Source organism: Ruditapes philippinarum, unplaced genomic scaffold (assembly GCF_026571515.1).
Source record: "Ruditapes philippinarum isolate M1 unplaced genomic scaffold, ASM2657151v2 ctg2437_1_1_1_1, whole genome shotgun sequence".
NCBI lineage: Eukaryota > Metazoa > Mollusca > Bivalvia > Venerida > Veneridae > Ruditapes > Ruditapes philippinarum.
The window spans coordinates 20,003-36,335 of NW_026857023.1; the positions used below are offsets into that span (position 1 = coordinate 20,003).

A 16,333-nucleotide genomic window follows, 5' to 3' on the forward strand; every position below is an offset into this window, starting at 1 on the left:
GTTGATATCTTAAGAAATGACAAAGTTATAGTGAAAATATTTTACTGCACCAAAACTTTAATCTGAAATCTGGACGCCGGGGCGAGTAGGACAGCTCTCCATATACTTCGTATAGTCAAGCTAAAAAGATAAAAATCAAAACTTGATGATGCCCCCTCGGAAAGTTTTGAAAATAATGAATTATGACTAGGTCAAATAATTACAAATTTTTACTAAGTCAAGCGCAAAAACTCTACAAATACCAAAAATACTATAAAATCCACAAGCAAACCACCAGGTGAATAACTACACATGCTTTATATGTTTAAGGATATTGGCAGTAAGTTATAACAAAATTTTTATTGTTTTAAATGAGCTTATGAATTTGTCAAAATTGTGGCTTCAGTCTTGAATGGTCTAAAGACAGCAACAGGCCTGTTCACTCAAGGAGCAATTCTTCCAAATCTGGATGAATTCAGACTTAAATTTGGTTTTAGGAAAAATTTTGAAGTTCACTAAAGAATCTGTAAAACTAACATGCAAATAAACACCAAGAAAACAGACTAAGAATGGAATGTGATAATTGTGTCAAGAATGAATGAGGATATAATTATTATTCAATATGCACCGTCACTAAAATCGTGGTATAAACTAAAATGGCTAGGGTGATGTCCATATCACAGTGCCTGGCTTTTATCAGGCATTTTAACATCAGACTATCTCATAGAAAGGGGCTTTTCCAAGGGTTAGAAGATCATGGTTAATGTCCCGTTATGCTCCTAGAATTGTGGGGTGCTGGTTACAATCGCTTAGTCCATTAAACTTACATGTATTTCTTTTAGGAGAAAATATAATGTAAACCTAGACCAATATGGCCTTGGATCTTTTACCAAAGTTTTTCAGATCAAAATGTAAAGAAAACATGTTTGAAGGCCACTTTTGTGTTAAAGGAAATATGCAAAGAAAAGTCAGATTGAGACACACTTGAGAACCCAAACTCAAACTATTTGTCCTTTTTATTTTGATGAGCTAGTGTCTTCATTCTATGTTAGCCTACACTAATCTTTAAACTGTATAAAAAACATTATAACAAGGTTATTACAGCTGATCTTAAGAACTTTAATGTTAACAAGACTTAGTCTTTCTTTGTTTTGTGACACACTTTTCTTCCCTTGACCAGTATGATACAAGAAACGTCATATCGACCTTTTTCAAAATCCTCAAGGACATGTATCTAACAACATAATTATCTCCACTTAAAATATTGACCACCTAGTGCCTCTTCCCCTTTAACATTCCTTTTGCAGCAACACAATTATCTTCACTAACAACATTAAGATTCTTGTACCCTTTAACACATTCCTTTAGCAACAATACAATCATCTTCCCTTACCTATATACTGTTTATGAATTAAACAAATACGAGGGGTGTCCCAGAATTACGTGGACTTTTGCTGTTACTTAAAAACTACTGAAAATAAAAACAAACAAAATTAACATGAACAAAATGCAACTTTATTGCATTAGTACAAAAAATGTCAAAGTTGTCCGGCAACTGGATCAGTGTATGTGGGCAGGGTAATGCGACAAGGGGTAGCGGGTGCGGGGCAGTCCATTCCGACGTTACGTCATTCCGGTGGTGTCGCTAGTTGTTAATAAATGCGTGGCATCGAATGTCAGTTTTTCTCAACATAGTCGCCGCCAAACTCAATACACCTATGGTGCGATATATCAACTGGTCGTACACCGCCCTGTATAATAATAATAATAATAAAGCATACTATTAACTTTTGTTACGATAATAGTGTTAAAGTTGACGGTGATAATGCTGACGCCGTATTATTATTATTACTATTTATCATTATTATTTTTATTATCATTATTTTTATAATAATTATTATTATTATTATTATTATTATTATTGTGGAGTTTATTTTGTACGCAAAGACAATGTGCATTAACAAGGGAAATAACCTATCATGCGCACTGCTTACTATAGCAGTTTGAGTTCACTTTCTTAAAAGCTGAAGCGGATAAATTGCGTTTAAAATAATAAATTGTGATTAGCTTAATTTTTAAAATCATTTTTTTAAACACAAAATTATTGCTTACCCTTGAATAGTACTCAGCATTGACCTTGGTGTAACGCCTGTCCCGATCTATGACGTCCTTGACTTCCTTAATTGACGCCTCAGTCAACGTTGACTTGCTCCCACGACCCTTGTCGTCTTCAATGTCCTCTCGGCCGTCTCGAAAACGCTTATGCCACTTGAAAACGAGTGATCGACAAAAAGGAGGTCTCACTTTTGCAGTCTCCAACATTTCCTGCGTCTGTGTTGGCGTCTTCCCAAGATTAACACAAAACTTGATGATATTCCGATGGTCCGCGTAATCCGTGGACGTCATTTTTTGTTAAATATCCAAGAGCAACGGTTCTCAGTTGTCCGCTGGTAAACAATAACAGAAACAGCTATGACGTCAAAATTTCAAACGAACGTTCATATGACGTCACTGCATATGTTTACGACGTCGCGCCAATCGTAAATCGCAAGATATACGAAAGTAAAGACAACTTATTAATACAAAATATTGGACTGTCCCGCCCTGTGCATACTGCGTTACTATAGCGACGTAAAATATAGAGAAGCAATGTTAGAAATTTAAAAATAATGGACATATTCATTAAGGATATGTTAAAGGTATTGTGTACAAATTTGCTAAAAAATGCATTAAAAAATAAAAAAGTTATAGCAAAAGTCCACGTTATTCTGGGACACCCCTCGTATTCTGTTTGGAAGCTAGCCAATTAAAGGGATACACAGGGAAATAATGACAAAAAAATTAAAATCATCTTATGTACTCAAATCACGCTAAAATGACATTTTTTTTCAGTCCTGGCATGAATTTCTGTATAAATTTTAAATATTTTGGGTTTAAATCGTAAACATATCTTTATATATTTAACGAAATTTAGGTTGCCAACAGAATCACCGTGTAGATTTAAAACAAGTTTTGTGATTTGAACAAACCCTTGAATTTACAATAAAGATATTGTTGAGCCATTCATTTGGCATATTCTTTAGCGGTTCCGGAGTTCACTGTGAAAATGATTGTTAAATCTTAACACACCAACCTGACCCACATGGGTCAAGTGAGGAAACCACCATTTTATTCTTTATAAGGAGAAAAGTTTTGTGCCTGTGACTGCCTAGTTTATTCATTTTCAGGACATTAATGAAAAATTCAAAACAAAGAAATGAAAATTTTGCCCGTGTCTCCTTTTACATGTTTTAAGGTTAACCATTCACTTGACAACGTAATAGTCTGTGAATTAAGCAAATACTTTATTTGAAATCTAGGCAAAAATGCCAACAGGAGCTGTCAGTAGTCAGTAGGACAGCACGCTCAACTGTTTGTAAAACAAGAACCAGTATGTATTGTAAGAATTAACAGAGTAAGATTCTGATCACAAAAATACAAATAATGTACATGACATAATTGTAAGACTTGGATATTAACCAAATAATTATGTAAATTTTAAAACAGGGCCTTAATTCATTCAAAATCCATACCAGACTTATCCAAACCAAAACTAAAAGGGGGAAAAAAACACACAAGAAAAATATTATATATATATATTTATTTATTCATTTTTCTTACAAAATCCTTATGTTATTACACAATGTACTTTTCATTCAAAAAGTATAATTCCTATCAAAAAAATTCATTTATCAAAAATGTTTACTTTTGATAAACATCTATTTACTAATCATTTCACTAAAAAGAGATTCTAAAGCACAAGGAAGATCTAAGAATCATTATAAAAAAGCATAACAACATTAATTAATAATACAAACTTTCAGAATTATTATATTACTTTATGTGGCGTATCAGATAATATAGGCGAGAATTTTTTAAGCATGCATAAATAACAAAATTATGTAATACTAGAACGTCCAGAAGTCTTAAGAACTTAATTTCTTGCATTTAAATGATGCATTTTCACTGCTAGAGGATTTACCGTATAATTTCTGTATAATTTGATCACCTCACTCTGGCACAAAAAAAAGCAACAAATAAAACAAAGTAAAAATGTTGAGAATAATGCTCTGGTAACTGTACATTATTTGACAAATATGATTCAATTAATTCAGACGGCAAAAACATGATCCTGGACATTTAATGGGAAATGGCAAAAATGTACATTCATAATTAGCAATTATCATTTTTTATGCTACAAGCCATATTTCTGTTATTACATGTATTATAGAATCAATATTTAGTTTTTCAGATTATCTAAGATTAATTTAATTTTACAATAACTATCAACTTAGGCAGTACAGAAATAAAATGACTATGAGTTCAAGTAAAATGATACAAGAATATTTATTTCAGTTTTATCATTATGTTTTTTCAACAAGCATTTCTAGCAGATTTCACATATTCAAATATAAAACTTGCACACAAAAAATGTAAGACAAGGGCTTGTCATCATTTTTCAATATTGATTTACTTATTACAAAGTCTATATGATTAAATTATAGTCTCTATAAACACAAAATATATTACAAAACACTTTCACATGTTCAAAGACCATTACATAAAACACACAAGTATTACACACATTATTCCATCTGGCAAGTTTCTTTTTTAATCATGGTTGCTTAATATAATTTGATCATGACTGTATAATATAACTCAATAACTGCATAATAAAGCTCAATCATGACTGCATTATATAACCCAATCATGCCTTTATGTCTGTATAACTCAATCATGACTTTATAACTCAATTATGACTGTATAAACTAAATTTATCATGACTGCATAATAAAGCTTAATCATGATTGTATAATAAAACTCAATCATGACTTTATGATGTCTGTATGACTCAATCATGACTATATAACTCACTTATGACTGTATAAACTTACTCAATCATGTCTCCATAATAAAGCTTTATCATAATTGTATAATATAACTCAATCATGACTTTATGATGTCTGTATGACTCAATCATGACTATATAACTCAATTATGACTGTATAAACTTACGCAATCATGTCTCCATAATAAAGCTTAATCATAATTGTATAATATAACTCAATCATGACTTTATGATGTCTGTATAACTCAATCATGACTATATAACTCAATCATTACTGTTTAACATAACCCAATCATGGCAGCAAAATCACTCATGACTACACATAGTTCAGTCATCACTACATAAAAACTACACAAACAAGTAAACTTTCGGACATATACTAAACATAATGTAGTAGATTCTTTGCCTTAACGTTAGTTTTACTAAATATATGGTTGTTTTTTACACAAAAACAGATTGCACTATTTATTTTGTTGGTTAATTTTATCTTGTACATTTCACGTTTCCGCAGCATGTTTGTACACAGAGTGGTACGCATTTCTAAGCAGTGCATATGGGAAGCATGACTCCAGCAGATCCATTGTCAAAAATGGTGACTCTTGGACAATCTGTAAATAAAATATCATATTTAATAAATTTATATCATTGGTAAGTGGTAACAAATGTACAAAGGGTAAAAAAACTAATATCTAATGCTGACTTGCGGGCTTTTATCTTTATATTTAATATTATTTATATTATAATACTGCATGAAAACTTTTCCAGCAGGTTTATCACCAACAGCAACCAACATAAATCCCATTTTTCATCAACTAGCAAAATGACAACCACTACAAAATTATCAAAATGTAACCAGATCATCATATACAGTAGAACTTCTATGAGTCGAACTTCGATTAGTCGATTTTCTCGATGTGTCAAAGTAAAATGAAAGTCCCGATTTTTTCCCTTATATATTCTTTATAAAAACGTATTCATGAGTCGAGATTTTATGTGTCGAATTTTTCGATGTGTCGAAGTTTTTTCGCTGTCCGTATAGAATAAATCTAGTACAATTTACCACAAATAAGTCGAAGTCCTTCGATTATTTTGACACCTTCGATCTCGAGACATTTTCCACACCTTTTCTGTTTCCGATTAACTTTAGTGACAGGTGTTAATTACACAGCCGAGTGTTCAACTAGCCTTTGTATGCGTTTAAATGTGTGAAAAAATGCTTTAATAGTTACTATTTTAATTACCGTAGCGGTATTTGAAAGTACATGTAAACAGTAAGAACCATCATTTGAGTGCTTCCGTGACCCGGTGTCGCGTGATAATCACACGCGAAATATTTACTATAAGCTGGTTTAGTTATTGCCCTTTCGTATTGTTACGCCTTTTGTAACTTCATTGTATACATCAACAGGTAGTCCAAATCATTACCCGTAAAAAGTTACTTAACATGTCATATTTATCATTCTATAATGTAAAATATCAGATTAATGAATGAAAGAAAAACATGAAATAGGTTACGTTATATATCTTATAATTAGGGCTAGTCACGGGTTGAAATTTTGTCATGAAATTCAGACCGGTTCATGAGTCGAAGTCCCGATGTGTCGAAGTTTTTACACAAGTCCCTCCAACTCCGACTTACCGAAGTTCTACTGTAGTCCTAAATATTTTATAATAACATTAATAAACTACATTGTACAACATAGCTAACCTTGTCAAGAAGTAAATACACAGATTCTCTATTCTTCACAGCTTCCTTCTCACTCTCCTGTCCTAATCTCAACAAACTGGAGGATGCCAACTGTAACACATGAAATAAATACAAGTTAATTTATCATATTTTCATATATACAAATATTTATTAAAATAAGAAGCCTAGATTAATTCCTTTCACTTGGGAATACAAAACATAAATATGCTTCTTTTTTTATTTTTATTTTTCTATTTCTGTAATACGTAGATTCTTTAAATATACAACCATGAGGTTAATCACTTAAAATTAAACAACATCCATGAGAAGATGTAGATGACGGGTACCTACAAACATATATTAGTCTATAAATGAAGAGGAAACAAAGTTTACACATGTGTGACCAAAGACAGGACTACTTAGGTACTATATACTCTCCAGAATATTTTTTTTCCAGGATATATTTAGATTATTAAGAAAGTTAAAACATACAGCAAGGAATTCCTGGAGTCGTTGTTCTGTGTCTGATGGTCCATGTAGGTAGAACAGAGCACCTGCTAGTTGGTTAATTGCCTTTGCTAAACAATGACTGTTGTTCAAATGTCCTGTAAATGTAACAATATAACAACATTAAAATCCATGAGTAAAAGGTTCAAAGAACATATCACAATACATTCAACAACATAATAAATGAGGTTTTATTATAATGAACACTAGTAATCCTATTTTAGTACTCTTATTATCACAGTAAGTGGCTTGTTCAAAGAGATATGAACAATAAGACCATAAAATCTTGTTTAATAACACTTAAGTATCCATTAATCCATTTACATTTCAATCCTGATTTTGATTTTGTTGATTTAATGAAAATTTCTTTTACACATTATTTTAGAAAATTTGTACATATAAACAAGAACACAAAATGCAGTGTTAACACTCGTCTGTTAAAATTTCTTAATCAAAAAGGGGCATAACTCAAAAATTATTTCTTTCTGAATTATGCCCCTTGTCTTACATCTGCACCTTGTCATGATTAGCAAGTATCCCAAGTTTCATGTTGAAGACAACTTTTGTAATGTTTGAATAATGGCTACATTAAAGTTTTTGCATGATGACAACGATAAAGTGATCATAATAGCTTGGCTTTTTCTTCAAAACAGACTAGCTAAAAATAAAATTAAATCCAGTCCTTACCTTCAACAGATGCAACAAAGATGGATTTCTGTTCAATTCTGGCTAGTTTAGGTATAGACACAGCAACAAACACCATCAGTAAACAGGCTATCTCATATTCACTGTCTGCATGGTCTGTAATATATCATTATTATAAAATATTCCAATATAACACACATACTACTTTAATAATAATAATAATAATAATAATAATAATAATAATAATAATAATAATACTAACTGCTGAGACAGAGGACCAAAATACCTGGCTTTAAGGGTAAAATGGTGCTGTGAAGTTTCTGCTGAACAGTTGTCATTGAGCTGGCTATTCGTTCCACTAGCAACCAGAGTCTAACTTCATATTTATAAAATAATTTGAATAGGAAAAAAGAAAACTATAATTTTATTAGTTTTAGCATTACAATGTATTTTCAAACAGTTGCATATGAATCTACAACTTTATTATACATTATCTTGGGAGAAGGGGGTGTATAATGACATTTCACAATTCCTCGTGTACACATTTCATAACCAATTCCGATATGAAAGAATTGAAACAGATATAAAGTACTTTTATTAAAAAGAGATATTTTTCTCAGGTTTGATTTAATTAATAAATAGTACTCACCATGTTTCTGTTGACGTAAAACTTGTACAAGTACAGGGTCAATACTGGAAGGTACCCCAGCCGATGAAGCCAACTCACTAACCATCTATAATATAGAAATGTATCTCTTGATATAGAACATATCCTAGAGAGTTCCTTACTGATATATTTACTACTTAACTATCTAAAAATTGTGATGATTATAATATGGGAATATCATCATAACCTTAAGCCTAGATTTAACAGAAATAGGATGAAGTTTAAAAAAACAACAACATTAAAGGTACAGACAGAAAAAACACACTCCTAAAGTGATCAACATTTTAAAATGTTATACTTAAACTATTAAGGAATAAGTATTCTTTAGTTGAAATTCTTACAACAGTGACAGTCAACCAGATTTCTGTATTTGAAATTGCATTTATATATTTAGTATAGATCATTACATCAGTTTTCCTTGACACAGTATTTTCTTGTTTGAAAAACAGGTCTAAAGGCTTTATGCAATTCTTAATATACTGTACCATTAAACAGTACAGTTTCACCATACTATGTGGTATCTGACATCATTTTCAGGTAGGATAGATCCTCTCAATTAGTAGGGATTAATGCTGTGAATATCTTACTTCCTCATCAATTGTAAAGGAATATAGCTCTTTTTAAGTGGAAACTTGTTCCTTTATTATTATTAATTCTGATATAAAGTATTCGCTAATTATGAGTTCCTTAACTTTTTTTGCTATCATAAAAAACCCCAAACAAACTCTGAAATACTTCTAATCTAGCAACATTTTCATAGAAACCTATACAATAGTACATATGTATATTCCTAGCTATAATTAAAGAACAGTTTTCCACTGAACATTCACAATAAAACTGATATAATAATATCTGTGACAGCAATTTTCTCCTCTAATGTGAGGCATAAGATTCTGCTATTAAGGTCGTTTTTCCACATGGTATGGTAACACTGTAGACCCAGCACCAGAAAGGGATATCCTATCTTGTAAGCCAGCATCTAAACAAGGCAAGCTGACTGTCAGGTAGGTATAATGGAGAGCCAAATCATCAAGCAACTAATTGTTCCTTACTGTAGCACATTATCTTAAACCAAATAGGTAGGAATAGCAAGATAAATCTCACATCAGGTAAAATACAAACACGGTAACTTAGTTCTCCTTCAAACAGAAACTATCTTGAATTCATGCAATCCAATGATTTAAATGCAAAAATCCTCAATTCATTTCAAGATTTAATACTAAAAAATGTGCATTGTTCTTTGATGAATTTTCTTAAATGTTGAATGGAAGGTTCATAAACCTAGGTGAAAACTAGCCTTTTTACTTTAAAACCATTTATTACATAATTCTATCAGTCATTCCTACTTCTTATTATAATCTTTAAAAGACATTTTATTCTGAATCTGTAATTTCACTAATGTAAAAACTAGTTACTTTCTTGACTTATTTACTAAATAACTTGATTTAATTGACCTTGAAATGATATTAAATAATTTACTTCACATCTTAAAAATACCACATTTAATCTGATTTTATTACTACATGTTTGTATTGTCCATTTTCATTGGTCTATCATGATAGATACAAGGCTGCTGTACCTTTTTCATTTCATTAATAAATTTTCATTTCAATCATGACACAGCAGTTATACAGTATTAGTATTGTGACTTTATTATCATGACTTTTGAATGTTATATGACCATTCATAATACGGCATGTTTGTAACATCGTTTTTCATTGGATAATCTTGACGTTTATATAATATACATGTATATACGTGGCTGCAGTCAATTTATAAAGAAATTTCATTTCTCCTCTAATAAAATAAGTTTGCAGTATTTTAAATTCAATGCCTTGGGTTATATACAAAACAACTATTCATACAGGGCCATATAACCTGTCAAAAACCTTATTAATAATACATGTAGTGAAATGGTTCTTTGCTATACAATCCTGACTTTGTTGCTTTGGTTATATAAACATACAACATTCATAATTAGCCATAATTATAACCTAACAATTTTTTTTTTGTGACAAATAAATGAATAAAAGTATTTCAGAGCAATTCCATTTTCATCAACAGCTCATTCTCAATTTTTGGACTCACTTCAAACTTTCACAATAGAAAAAGAAAAGGGATGCAAATAATTGTACTGTTACTAAAACTCCATGCAGAAATCATAGACCAACCATACACATTTTTACATACAATCCTTCCATAATAAATGATCTCTTTTGTTAACATCAGGTTAAAGGACGTGGCAATACAAATAGTGTCATTTTGGTGACTTTCCAATTTTTTTATGATTAGATAATTAAGACCTAACATGCACTCATGATTTTTAGGCATTGACTGGCATTTGGTTTTAAAACAATGATTCATTATAAGCCATAAAGGTGACTTCATATGGACTTGCCTTTGGTATGATCCACAGATTTATTGTTATCCATCTAGATGGTTTCATGGATGACTTTATGGACTTGCCTTTTTATTTGAACCAATGATTTATTGTAAGCTATCTAAATGCTTTTATGGACTTGCCTTTTATTTTGAACCAATGCTTTATTGTAAGCTAACTACAAGGCTATAAATTATGGACTTGCCTTTTTATTTGAACCAATGATTTATTGTAAGCTATCTACAAGGCTTTATGGACTTGCCTTTTTATTTGAACCAATGCTTTATTGTAAGCTATCTACAAGGCTATAAATTATGGACTTGCCTTTTATTTGAACCAATGATTTATTAATTGTCAGCTATCTACAAGGCTATATGGACTTGCCTTTTTATTTGAACCAATGATTTATTGTAAGCTATCTACATTTATTGTAAGCTATCTACAAGGCTTTACTAGTATTGCTTTTTTATCTGAACCAATGACTAATATTAAGTCAGCTAGATGGCTTCATGGCGTGGCAATTATTTGACCATTTATTTATTTTAAAGCTAGCTAGATGGCTTAATGGCATGGCATTTTGTTTGATCCACTGATCTACTGTAATCAATTAGGAGGATTTGAATAAAACTCTCATCAATCATGTATTCACTAAGTTTTCAATACTAGTCACATCTGATTATCAAATTTAATTAATAATCTAACACTGGTGGACTGTAAGTTAAAAGAGGTGTAGATTTTAATTATTCTCTATCGTTTCAAAAGCATCTTATATCTTTTTACTATGTATGTCAATAAATTGGCACCTGTATAATAACCAGTTAGTGGATGGCTCATTTTGTTTACTCTAGTCTATAGCTTCTTTCTTCAACAGGAAATATCCAATCATATTCATCTGAATTAATTCATATTACAAAAAATAACAATTTTAACTCACTTTAACACAATCAATGTTCGATTCATTATTTAAAGTATAATTGTTATATTGTTTTCAACTTCCCATCATCTATGTTTGTAAAGCATTAACTGAAAAAATAAACTACAAAATCTTTCATATTGTTTTATATGCTTACAGTACAGTTATTTCTCAAAATAGTTTTTACAAAGATAGTATCTGTAGTTTACATTTATTCTAACATTTTTTGGTCATGTCCCTCAGTCATTCCACCTAACCAGCATTCCTGGATAATTAACCAGTATTTCTCTTTACTATTCTATCGAATCTCCCTTACCTCTCTACAACATGTCCCCTCCCCATCCAATACCAAACATTTTGTTTGAATTTGTCATGCATAATTTCTGATCTTTTGAATGCTGAATAAGAATGGATATTTCCTTGTTTGGTACAAGAACAACAATGAACAACATAAACTGGGTAACATATCTAGCATGTCATACCTTTGAAATGATAAAAAATGTGCACAGACAACTCATGACTAATTACAGACCAATACTACTATCAATATCTAAATATAAGGATCTATTTCCCTGACTGTTAGATTTTAGTGTTTTTATATTGGATCCCCACAAATTACTAAAGTTCTTAATTCAAAAGAGGACACATCCATAACACAAAGTCAGGGTTATTGAGCTTGAAGTACAATTTAACATCAGTGCATGTTAAAAACATTGATGTTTTTTTTATTTTTGGGGGGGTTGGATTTTATGTTGCACCAACACAGTAAAGGTCTTTCCAGCTTTACTGGTGAAGGAAGACCTCAGCTGCCCCTCAGTGCATTATTTCAGGTACGAACAGGAACCTGAGTAAAACCACAGATGTTTTGTAAGCTAGTTGGATAGCTTCCCTACATGAAAGAAGGTAGGATTAAACCTCGCAGCAGTGGGGTGAAAGTGGTCTAATGTCAACAACCTTAACTCTCTCGGCCACAGACGCCCCATGTTTTCAAACCCTTTTGAAGATTTGCTGCGATTATGATTTGCCTAAGCAATCAGTATGGAGCCATGCTAATGTGTACATCAGTAAGTCTATAATATTGGCTTCCTTCATTCATATCAAAACCCCATTCATTAACAATAGATATTTCCACTGTACATAATATGAATGGAAATGGATATAAAAAAAATAGAATGATTTTTTTTTCTTTCTTTTTTTTCAGAAAAACATGAAAACATATTCACATTTTTGAACTCAATTCAAAGGTATGACAACTAACAACACACAAAGAAACGTTTCATTTTTGATTGGAGAACGTAGCACAACGTCTAAACAAAACTCCTAACCTTGCTGCGTAAAGTTGAATGCTGTACAGAAAGAAATAATTCATAATAAAAAGAAGACTGAAGGATAAAAGCAGATTGATTCCAAATAGATGTCTATGCAGAATCAGTTTATTTGTATCACAACATAATGCAACAGATAAACTTACTTTGCTCGAGCATCTATGTAAAAACTAATTATAAATTAGCCTTAACACACAGAAGAGTTAAGAAAAACTGAGAATAAAAATAAATTTTAGATCATGTAATTGTATCTTTTGATATGCAAACAGTAGAGAGAAAAAAATTGTTTGAAAATTATATTGTACTACTTGAAAATCTGAAAAAAAGCCATCTACCATATAGAGAACAAGGCAGAAAACCAATGACACTTATTATAATGATATTTTATAATTCATTTGGGTTAGATAAATTTCAAAACAAAAAATTAAAAAATTACTTTAAGAAAAAAAAAAAGAACTTACCATGGAGTCTTTTGATTTTGGAACATAATGGTGAATGTCTCTAATGGAAGCAACCAAGAAAGGTACCCTATCTTCTAACACCTACAACATAAAATATATAGGTAACGGATAACCTTTTAAATAGCAGTCAAAGTATACGGCACCAGTGGTATTGATGACAAAATTGGATACAGAGGTGTTAGTTAACTTTGTGGACAAATGTCTTAAATATCTTAAACGTTAATGTAAAGCTGCACAATTGTATAAGTGGAAAAATACAATGTTTCAAAGTGTACAGTTAAACTGATGTAGGCAGATCACTTTTAAAACTACCTTTTTAATGTTTATTAATTCATTTCAAAGAAAAACTAAGATACATGTAGCATTTATTTTCAAAATTGGCTTTAAAAGGTAGTATAACAGTATAAGCTTATTGGAACACTCTTGAATCTGCCCCCGACAGGGTTTGAACACATTCAGACAGCAATACTAAGATTACTAGTCTGATGTGTTAACCACTTGGCCACACAGCCACTGAAACTGGTTCATGATTGACCTTGGTACTTGTACAAAATGAGTACTTGTCAACTTAACACAAAAGAAAAACAATCTTACATCATTTAGGGCTTCTTGTGCGAGACTTCTGAATGACAGCAACACTCCAACAATAGTCATACGTAATAACACGCTGTCCACATCTGAAAAATATAACTCCTATCATGACACAAGCTACAGTGCAACACTGTTGAAAATGAATAATGACACAATATATCAATAGTGAATAATAATGACACAGTACGGTATTGAAAAATAATGACATAATGAATAACGAATAATAATGGCTAATAATGACACAGTATGATATTGAAAAATAATGACACAGTACAAAATTTTTTTAATGAATAACAACATTTGAACAGGATATGACTTAATAATGACAAACAATTATAACATTGAATAATGATACTCATTTATTTCATGCTTTCCAGTGTTTTATTGTAATATATCAAATGATTATATTCTGATAAACCACTAGTGAAATTTATAAAATATAATTTTCACTGTAGCCGGACTATATCTGAATGCGGATGAAAAGAAAATCAAAACTAATTGGAATAACAGGCAAAAATAAATGCCGTCATGCGTAAATTTTGCTTCTTTTGGAAAAGAAAGTCGATGTCACCATACATTATGTTAAAAATGTAACAAAATTAAAGAAATTTAACAGAACTATATTTCAAACTTGTTGATGTGACGTCATGATGTGATGACGTCACGAAGGAGAATGTGCGACGTTACGCGGCAAAATCAGTAAAAATTACTTAAAATCACTTAAAACGCATGAAATAAAAAGAAAATTTATTTGTTTTACATATAAGATTGAAATATATTTCATTCGTGAACACCAGCTATTATATTTTCATCTATATATTGCATCTGGAGGTCACTCAGTGAAATTATATTTCAATCTTACATGCAAAACAAACAAATATCCTCTATGTATTATGTTAAGATAAAAGAATTATGACCTGATGTAATATCAATAACGCCACAATATAATTAATGAATAATGTCACATTTGATTTTAATAAATAATGACACATTTAACACATACAAGATGTAAATCATATGTTTAGTTTATATGAGAATAAACTGAATTACTAAGATATAGAAGAAAGAGCTAAAAAAAAACAATATTTAAACAAAAATAACAAAGTAAATAATAATAACTTATTGCAATAGTAATAAAAGAAGAATTTCTTTTTGAAAATTTCAAAAAAATTTAAATATATGTTTCTTAAGTGGGTCTGATTAAAAAAAAGACCTTGCATTTTCTCTTCAATTAATGAAGTTTTATTGAAATTAAAATATGCATATAATGGAAAACATCAGTGTTAAATAATTACATACTACGAAATGAATCATTAAATAATTTATTAAAAACCTTTCTGTAACTTTTGACAAAATTAAGCAAAATCTCTTCAAGCCAAAACTAAAAACTATGCCAGGACAAGGTTAACAAACAATCTGTACTACTTTGGTATTTTCTAACTTTCAAAATTAAGCAACAGATCAAAAGTTTACAAGCATTTAAGCTTAGCTTGAAAATAAAAATACAAGTCTGGATTTAAAAAATAGGGCGCAAATAAATAATAAGAAAACAAAATGATTATAAAAGAGCAGATTAGAGTAAAAACTTGCAGAAAAAATAGATAAAACAAAAACTAAATACAGATGCTTAGAAAATAAAATAAATCCTGGAGAAAAATAAATATTTGTGTGTGCTAGATTTTTTTTTCTCCATCTAAATTGATAACTGACATATAATTTTGTCATTGTCACAGTGTTATACTATTACAGTACTCAGACCCTAGTTCAAAATCCTATTTAGACTATAAAGATAATAGATTCAAGATTCACAAAATTAAGACACAAAACTTATTTTAAATACTTAAAATTTATGTTCTTAGAGAAAAACATTCCCAAGAATAATATGATACTTCATTTTCTATAAATAGCAATGGCAACCTTGACCTTGACCTATAAGCTTAAGAAAACTCCCTCCAACTCATTTTTTAATCCCAACAAACAACTTAGTGACAAGATCAATGCGGAAGTCTACAGCAATATTGATAATGACCACGAAGCCTTTGATGCAGTAGCATAATCAAATGACTTTTTGAGGTAACAGGTACTGCAAACAAATGCTGGTTTACTACTTAGGAGATACTTTTCAGATAATTTGACAATATATCGCTAAAATGTACGCACATACATGATACAGCTCAACTTCATCGCTTTTACCTTCTAGTTATTTATAGCTTTACAAGAAACCGCCAAGAAACCTTTCCAAAAAGTAATAATCAGTCTAAATCCTTAAATTTAACTCTCTTTATCTTAT

At 30.6% G+C, this 16,333-nt stretch overlaps 2 protein-coding genes across 7 annotated transcripts in view; both read right to left on the reverse strand.

The window, feature by feature from the left end:
* Positions 1–1,122: 1,122 nt before the first annotated feature.
* On the reverse strand, positions 1,123–2,556 carry LOC132748490 (protein GVQW3-like). The gene is made up of 2 exons (XM_060738122.1): positions 2,092–2,556; positions 1,123–1,730 (listed from the first exon to the last, which is right to left on the reverse strand). The coding sequence occupies exons 1-2, from the start codon at positions 2,383–2,385 to the stop codon at positions 1,656–1,658; spliced, it is 369 nt and encodes a 122-aa protein (XP_060594105.1). The 5' UTR covers positions 2,386–2,556; the 3' UTR covers positions 1,123–1,655.
* Positions 2,557–3,604: 1,048 nt separating this feature from the next.
* Positions 3,605–16,333, reverse strand: part of LOC132748491 (membrane-associated protein Hem-like) — a 59,469-nt gene continuing 46,740 nt past the window's right edge. For 4 of the 6 annotated variants that reach the window (XM_060738128.1, XM_060738127.1, XM_060738125.1 and 1 more), the window contains 8 exons: positions 14,047–14,129; positions 13,453–13,533; positions 12,992–13,012; positions 8,356–8,440; positions 7,749–7,862; positions 7,047–7,159; positions 6,576–6,665; positions 3,605–5,475 (listed from right to left, as the gene is read on the reverse strand). In XM_060738128.1, the coding sequence (XP_060594111.1) occupies positions 5,365–5,475; positions 6,576–6,665; positions 7,047–7,159; positions 7,749–7,862; positions 8,356–8,440; positions 12,992–13,012; positions 13,453–13,533; positions 14,047–14,129 (698 nt within the window). In that variant the 3' untranslated portion in view covers positions 3,605–5,364. The remainder of the gene's footprint in view (positions 5,476–6,575; positions 6,666–7,046; positions 7,160–7,748; positions 7,863–8,355; positions 8,441–12,991; positions 13,013–13,452; positions 13,534–14,046; positions 14,130–16,333) is intronic. The other 2 variants (XM_060738126.1, XM_060738129.1) reach the window with 1 other exon arrangement.

Bases quoted from the DNA above. Each gene is read 5' to 3' on its own strand.
- LOC132748490 (XM_060738122.1), bottom strand. From the start codon at position 2,385: ATGACGTCCACGGATTACGCGGACCATCGGAATATCATCAAGTTTTGT. The intron at 1,731-2,091 runs GTAAGCAATAAT...ATTATTATACAG, and splicing joins ATGCTGAGTACTATTCAAGG to GGCGGTGTACGACCAGTTGA.